This window comes from Mustela lutreola, chromosome X, assembly GCF_030435805.1.
Source record: "Mustela lutreola isolate mMusLut2 chromosome X, mMusLut2.pri, whole genome shotgun sequence".
NCBI lineage: Eukaryota > Metazoa > Chordata > Mammalia > Carnivora > Mustelidae > Mustela > Mustela lutreola.
The window spans coordinates 34,036,977-34,045,520 of record NC_081308.1 but is presented as its reverse complement, the minus strand read 5'-3'; the positions used below and the strand labels follow the sequence as shown (position 1 = coordinate 34,045,520).

At 40.6% G+C, this 8,544-nt stretch overlaps 1 protein-coding gene across 1 annotated transcript; it reads left to right on the top strand.

Annotated features, from left to right (window-relative positions):
* The first annotated feature begins 6,069 nt into the window (after positions 1–6,069).
* Positions 6,070–7,753, top strand: LOC131822041 (ferritin light chain-like). Its single transcript, XM_059158420.1, has one exon. It carries the CDS (start codon positions 6,247–6,249, stop codon positions 6,799–6,801), a length of 555 nt encoding a protein of 184 aa, XP_059014403.1. The 5' UTR covers positions 6,070–6,246; the 3' UTR covers positions 6,802–7,753.
* The last annotated feature ends 791 nt before the right edge of the window (positions 7,754–8,544 follow it).

Below are 8,544 nucleotides of genomic sequence, written 5' to 3'. Positions count from 1 at the left end.
TGCCCTTCACGGACTGTCAAACATTAATTTAATTTCATTTTAATCATTACCATCTGGTGCTTATATAGAGAGTCAGGCCCAGATAGATATTTCGTTATCTCGAACTGGTGAGCAGTGCTGTGTTTTGGCCTGCAGCCATGGGCATCCACCCTGAGGAGGGGGCGGGGGGACCATGGGAGCGGAGGCTTGTACTGATGCCAAACATGCAGCCATCACGGGTTCCAGAAGCTGTAAATGGGACCTGTTGTTGGTGTGGCTCCCACCACGGGTCAGAGGCCCCTTCTTCTGTCACACTCATGGAGGCATAAATGCCCAGTCGTGTCTCTGTATTCCTGGAACACTGGCAGAGGGGACTTGCTGGGGATGGTGTCTGAGTGAACAGGGACATCTGACTCTGTGGCTCAAATCTCTTGAGCAACTACAGTGACCAGTAGCCACATTTCATTTGTTCATCAGGTAATTATTAAGCATTGACTATAAGGCTAATGACTGGGATCAAATGACCTTTGTCATTTCATCATCCCTGAGAATCTGTGATTCTTTCTGTCAGTCGTATTGCCAGGTCCAGCAGGGAATAAGGAAGAAATAAAAGGCAGCATCCCTGCCCTATGTGCGAACTCAGTCCCAGGAGGGATTTTGCTTTCTTCCCAGTCCTCAGGCTGCACCTCGAATTATTGGTGGCCAGTGGGGGGTGGAAGGATTGCTCATGAAGTCCCAAGAAAGTAGTGGAGGGGGCATGGACAGAGAAGCCATTCATTCTCTTGAATTTTAGTTTCTCGCTTGTAAAATACCATGGTGCCCAGCAGGCTGGAGGTTGCTACTCATCAAGCCAGCTCTGGCTTCACAGACAACACTGAGTCCCGTTCATTGCTTTGTGGACCAAGATCATATGATATATACTTGAGACAGGAGAGCAAGTTTTTCCTTTTCTTTGAATATAGAAATGTCTTTTTTTTAACTTTTCTGCAGTGATTTTAAGTATATGCTCAGTGCCCCCCAAATCAGATGATATAGAAAATTGCAAAGTAAATTGGTCACCCAAACATACAGACCACTGTTAACATGTTGGTATGTGTCTTTACACACACACGTACACATGCACACATATATTTACAAAAATGAGGTCGTGTTATAGGTAATGAAAAGCAAAATCTCTTGCTGTGTGACTCCGTTCTCCAGCCAGATGTCAGCAGGACCAGAAGGAACATTGAGGGGCTTCAAGCAGGGAAAGGGAGGGTAGCATTGCAAAAGTTGCCACTTCAGATTTCAAGGCTGGATGTTCTTTCCAGCTCAAGCTGGGTCTGTCCAACCCACCTCTTGGCAACCACTAAGGGCAGATTTGCCAGCCCTCCTGAATTATGACACCACCTCCATTTGGAATGTGAATCTTGTTTCTTTCTATGAAACATTACAATTTCACTTTTAAAAAGTAACAAAAAGTACTTATCTTTAGGGAGGGCTAAAGGACAAGTAAAGGTTAGAGGAAGTGTTCACAAGAGTTAAAATGGAGCATGATACGTAAAGACAAAATCATTTCCTGCCTCACTTTCCTGACTAGACATATTTTGTTCTTTATGTTAAAAGAGAACACTATTCCATAAAGAACTCATTTTGATCCACATGCATCAAAATTAAAAGGATGTCTTCTTCAAGTATATTTCATTCCAGGTAAGGATGTGGTTGAAGTTGTCTCCTGGGGGAATTCTACTTCCTTTTGGAAAGTGACCAGGGAGTAGAGCCCCATGGAGTCAGGCCATAAGGAGAAGTGGAAGAAGCCAGGCCCATTTTGGTGGAGAAGGGGAGTCTTAGGTTAGTGGAAAGGTGGGATGAACTAATCTTATATTCTTTCGGAAGTTATAACCTGAATGAAAGGATCAGACTTCTGGTGAGACAGAGAGCTGACATAAAAGATTTGAGAGGATGGAGAGGGAAAAGGAGTAAAGGCAGCTAATGTTTATTTAGCAGCTACCTATGTGTCAGAGGTGGTATTAAATTCCTTGTATTCTCTTATGTAATCTTTAGAGTAATCTTAAGAGGTAGATGATATTACTGCTATTTTATAGTTAAAGGGATTAAGACTCAGAGAAGTTAAATAATTTGCCCAAAGTTACACAGCCATTATTAAGTAGAAGAGGCTCCTCCCTCTACTTATGACAATCAAAATGTCTCCAGACATTGTCTTCAGACATTGTCTCCAGACATTGTTCTCCAGACATGTCTTCTGGGGAACAAAAATCATCCCTCGTTGAGAATCAGTGCTTGTTTGAGGTTCCCATGGGAAGCACAGGGAGGGTAGGTTTTGCACGGTGGACCTGCGGGACCAGGCTGTAGACAAGCTTCTCAGTGTGCTTCAGAGTTTCCTGGGGTTGCAAGTGGAATGAGAAGGAGGCTGTGTGTGTGTGTGTGTGTGTGTGTGTGTGTGTGTGTGTGTGTATGTGTATGTGTTGTGGGAGAGAAAAATGATGAACTCTTTCTGTTTTACTACTGTGCCTTGTGTCAAGCTGTCCCTTGTCTACAGTAGATGAACAGCCCAGAACTAAATTGTACCCCTTACTGGTCCTTTTTTTAAAAAAATGACAAGCACACAGAGACCATTTTGCTGTTTGTATAACATCAGTTTTCAGGTGAGTTCAGTTTGGATGACAGGTTCTTAAGCAGCCATTTCACAGCCTGTCAGTTTCTGGGTTGTTAGGGACATTTTCACTTGTAAGTACTTTTGTGCAGCTATTAAACAAATCAATATGTGGTTCCAATAGAAGGAGTGCTGTCAGTTACAGCAGAGGATCTGATAAAACATGCAAATACTTTCTTAGCTGGAGCTTTGGGTCTGCTTTGGCCTTGAATATGAGGGCCCTGGAGGGGAAATGAGACCCCTGAAAAGAGTTCCAGATTTTTAGTGTTGGCAGAAGAGATTTCAGATGTAGACTCCAAAACCCCTGTATTCCCTATAAATAGAAGTAGCAAAGAGATATACATATAGGTTAATACCTATGGTCATCTCTTCATTTCATTAGTTGGATTCATCATAAAAATCTATTAATTGGGATTTCTCATTTCCACTGTCCCTTCCAAAGTCAAGTAGGGAAGCAGGCTGGTGTGGATACTATACAGACCCTGCCAGAACCCTGTCTGATCGCTTTAACTAGTTTGGTGTGCTCAGCACCCAGTTCCGGTGTGCTTTTCTGCTAATGACTACCACCTGGACAGAGCTTTGACCATTGGCGTTCCCTTGGGCTACTGGAGTTTCCTCACCTGTATAATTTATATTTCCCTGGGGATACACATAGCCAATGGACAGGACTATGGAAATCCAGTTCCCTTGAAATGAACACTGTTTGTAATTTACACTCCAAAGCTAAACCTGAAGATTATTAGGAAGCTCAGACTTTTCCTGAAATTGCAGCCTTGCTCCTTGGCTATCCTTTCTTTCTCTGTGCTAATCTCCCCACTCTCTTTTGGTTTCCCCCAGGAGCACTTTCCCAATAAACCACTTGCATAGAAGTCTTCATTTCAAGGTCTGCTTCTGGGGAATCTGACCCAAGACATAAGCATTCCAAAGTCTACATTTAAGTGGGAGAGGAGATGAATTCATTATTCACATGGGATGTTCCATAATCTTATCCTCACCTATAAAGTAGGTGTTCACTAGATGTTTCTTGCTGTAGTGGATGGTAACGTTGGGCTGCAGAAATGAGAAAACAAGTAGACCTCTGCTGCCTAGGCACTGCTCCCCTTGCCTCCACAGCCGAGAAAGCCACAGAGGACCTCAGGAGCTATTGTCGAATCTAAGTCAGGCAAGGGAAAGAAGAGAAGCTTCTTTTCCTCAAGTTTTAAATGAATTAAATCGTTGGCACCCAAGGTTATGCCTTGGTGCTTTCATACTTGAAAGGACATTGCCGTTGAGAATAGTAATTCAACCAAACAAATTGGTGGTGAGGAAACTTGGATCAAAAACCTATTAGGGTATGTTGGCTAATTGAATTTATTTAAAAAAAAAAACCTGTTGGGATGAATCTGATACTAGGGTTTGAGACGATTTCCACAATTTTATTGCAAAATTCATTGACGATACAGCACTATTTTTGAATGCTTTCTACTTGTTTGGCAGTGTTTTCTCCTGTGTATCATTTAATCCCTGTGGTATACTTATGAGATAGTAAGAGTCCCATTTTACAGGCAAGAAAGCTGAGGCTCGAAGAGCTTATGCTACCTACCTCAGGTAAGACTCACAGGAAGTGGCAAAGCTGGGATTTGAGCCCACATTGGTCTGATTCTGACAGTTACGTGCTTAACCACACATCAGAGTACATTGACTCTCTTCTCTCTAAAGCGATGAGGGAAGGGTTTGTTAACATTTTCACAAGGCAGAAAACTATCTCATCTGAGAAGGTGTATATAGACATTTTTCACTTCCTAGAAAAATAAATAAATATATAGGAAATTGAAATATATTCAATGAGCCCGACATGCTATAATACAGATAATATGTTATATGGTGAAGTTTTCTCTAAGCTTAGCATTTTCTTATTACAAGGTCAGTATGATGATTAATGGTTTATGCACAAGGTAGAAAATGAACATTCTCTTTGCAATCATTTGGAGGATATTCCTTCTTGTATAATGTATTTCCTATGTTGTGAGTAGGTGCAAGGATTGTTCTTGGGTTTGAGTTTTTGTTTTTCCCCCTAATCTTCACTCCCAGCCTCTTTTTTGCCCTAGAACCAAGGCCAGAAAGGCTGCAGAACTACTGCTGCTTTACCCAGTTCCCTCCAGGATTGAAAAATGTGCTATTCCAGAATTCTAACAGTTTTTGCAAACTTCAAATGCAACATGAGAACATTTTTGGACAACAACCCTCCATGAAAAAAAGTTACAATGTATCCTGTATGTAGATACAGGATATGTGCTCATATTTTAGCTTAAGCAGTGAACAGGGACTGCAGAACTCTTTTTGAAATTTTAAAATCTTAGTTTCTGGCAACATAGAAAATAAAATTTGAAAGTAACTTCAAAAGAATGAATTTTTATTTTCATTTAGAAGTGAGTCCAAGATTTAGAGCAAAACTCTCCTCTCTGGGTTCAAATATTGTTTACTCTGAGCAGAATATGCCTTCCTGTTTGATAGAAAACACATGAAAGTGTTCTAATAGTGAAACAGCCTTAGGCAAGTGGTATTTAGGAAAATAAAATGCTAAGCATGAAATCACAAAACTGGAAGAGACCCTATGAGAACATCTAGTTCTTCCTTCATCTTCTGACTGAGAATAGCTAATTCTTTCTATATGGGTTATTTTCTATTCTGGTAGGATTCATAAGTCTACATTTTCACCTTTAGTGCTCTTTCACATGACATGTTTCAGTTAATGGTGGAATATCTGGGTAATCACAAGAAGCCCCAGTACCCAACAAGACACCCGGCACATAAATAGTATTCAGCTGAACTTCTATTCAAAGGAACAAATGCATCAACACATGAAAAATAATGAAGGATGAATAGTAGAAAATTTAATGGGATTCTTAGTGTGTGATCAATTAATAGAATAGAAATGAATTATGTCCCAACTCAACGTCTTGCAAGCTCTCTCCATTTCTCATTCTACAGTGTGGATCTTGAACTTCTTAATAAGTAAGATGACCATGTAATGTATATTCCAAACAGGGATGCTTTTGAGTGTGAAAGGGGGCACTATTTATTTTTTTATTAGGTAACACTACTAATTCCACAAGGACAAGATTGCTCAGGGCAAACTGGAACTAACAGTCACCCTCTCAATGAGGGATTAGTAACAGGAAACAATATATTCTTTTAGATTCTAAAGTAAGAAACAAAGGAGTTTCAAATCACAAATGAAGAAATGAATTTTGGAGGAGCTTCACTATCAATATTTAATGTTCTTACCATGGACCTTCTTACCTCATCTTGGAATTATGGGAAGAACTGGGACAAAATGAGAGATAAAGACTTGTTTCTCATAATTAGGAAAGAAATAAGAATTCAATTCTTATCAAAAGCTAAACTCAGAGTGCACACAGTGGCCCCCTAGAACTGTGTCTTAGATTGAACAGACTGGGTGCTCCCGCCCCTTCTCCACCTCCTCGTATCCCTGCCGACTTCTCACCACCCTTAAGCCCCTCCCCTTCCATGAGCAACTTCTGGTGGAATCATCTTGTTGGCTATCCCAGACTTCGATTTCTGGGACCAGCAAACATCAGGTTCTGTGCTTAGCTCCTCACTGCACACCAACCATGAGCGACCGTATCTGCCAGAATTTTTCTGCCAAGGTGGAGGCCGCACTCCAGCACCTCATCAACCTGCATCTGCAGGCCTCCTCCACCTACCTCTATCTGCGCTTTTATTTTGAAGGTAACGATGTAGCTCTGAACGGCATGGGCCGCTTCTTCCAAGAGTTGGCTGAGGAGAAGCAGAAAGGTGCCCGGTGTTTCTTGAAGATGCAAAGCCAGTGGAGCGACTTCCCCGTTCTCCCGGATGAGCAGAAGCTGTCCGAAGATGAGTGGCTTAGCAGCGTGGATGCTATGGAAGCTGCGATGGTCTTGGAGAAGAGCCTGAACCAGGCCCTTCTGGATCTGCATGCCCTGGGTGCTGCCAACGCAGATCCTCATCTCTGTGATTTTCTGGAGAGCCACTTCCTGGAAGAGGAGATGAAGATCATCAAGAGGATGGGTGACCACCTAACTAACCTCCGCAGGCTGGCCAACCCCCAAGGGGGGCTGAGTGAGTATCTCTTCGGAAAGCTCACCCTGAAGTCTGATGAGGAGGCTCCTGCGCCCAGCAGTCTTTGAGCAACCCATCCGCCTGCCTTCCCTGGTGTGGAGATTTCTGCTGGAGCCTCTTTCTCCAGCCAGGAGGCAACTTTTTAACCATGATGAAACCCTTGGCCAAGTTGTGAGATCAAATAGAAACAAAAAAGGTTCTTTGTGCTGAGGGGGAAAAAAAGCTAGGCTGCAGGGGGTGGGAGGGATATGCAGAATAGGATGGAGGATTTGTAGTATGTTTAATTCTCTAGATTTTCAAAAGAAAATGTACCTAACTTTTGTGAATTTTCTGTATATGTTGAGGATCTATGTTCAAGAAAAATGAACTTACCTATTCATAAGATGCATACAATTTTAGAGGTTTTAGAATTTCTCTGAAACCATTCTCGGTACTAGACTAAGCTTCATTGTTTTAAAATTTACCTTTGATTCTGCCTAGCAGAGGAGATAGCTGAGTACCTTGACCATATCATCTTGTGCCCTCCCCCAACCTTCAAACTCATGATAAAATCAATTTTCCTGGTTTTTAAGTTGCTGTGATGCCATCTGGTATATTGAATATAATAAGAAAAAGCCCTGCAAAATTCATCTTTGTGTCTCCAATTAGGTTGCTACTAAGAACACTGATTATTACATCATGCACTGACCTCTTTAGGAAGCCTCTCAGGAGAAATTTCTTTCTGGTCTTAGTATTAGGAATAAGAGTTCTTCGCTTGGGTAATTGGTTTGTTTTTGTTTTATGGACACTGTAAATGATGTAACTAATTAAGTTTCCTTTTCTGACTGCCTGTGAGAAAGCTTAGAGCGAAATTTGTGGTCCACCCAGAATAAAAAAGTAGGATTGTATAAGCATTTTTACACAGGCTTCATTTCTGATTCTGCTGTTACTAATTTCTTGGAGTATGTTATGGATCCTTTTAAGCCATCTTAAGCCCTTTCTAGAACAAGGTTGTGTATAAATAGATAAATAAACTTTAAATATGCTGATTTAAAAATGGCTCTGCAGTTCATTTCAGAGAAAAGAGAAGATAACTTTCAGGAAGCACTAACAGAGCCCAAGTGATTAGAATGGAGGTGGGTCAAGATGGAGGTTAAATTCCAGAAGCCAAGAGAAAGAGAAGCAGTAAAATATGGCATTCCTTTAAAAACGTTCTTCATTTTTCTGGTGAGTTCTTTTCTATGAAATGCACACATTTGTGTCCCACAGATACCAATATAATAATTGTGTATTATTTTCCTTGCACTTTGCAAACCTGGAATTATAACTTGTTCTCAAACCACAGAAGTGAAAAAAAAATCAATTCTTTTCCTACAGCACCTTTCCTTCCTGGAGCAGGAAGACCAAAGGCATACTATCATTTCTTTTATCTTACAAGGGTCAGAGGCATATGAAGAATATTTTACAGAGATTGGGACAATTTTTCTGCTCAGTTAAGGAGAAAACCTTATCTTCCTGTTTTCATGCAAAGTTTTTTGATAATAAAAAAGAATATACTGGAAAAGTTATTCCTGAAGAAAAGAATTTTGCCCATTTGCTTGTAGTTGGCAGTAAGAGATATAAGGAAGCAGTTAACGATTTTCAGATTTGAATTAAAGCTTGGATCTCTGTACTTAAAATATGCACTTAAAATTATTTTCAAATTAGTGATCAAACTAAACACATTAATCAGAATGAAAAAACCACCTAATATTGTGAAATCAAATGAAAGACTGTAATCTGAGGTAGATTATTTAGGTAGAAAGATACATTTATTTCCAAATAATCACATC

Coding starts and splice junctions, on each gene's coding strand:
- LOC131822041 (XM_059158420.1), top strand. CDS start 6,247: ATGAGCGACCGTATCTGCCAGAATTTTTCTGCCAAGGTGGAGGCCGCA.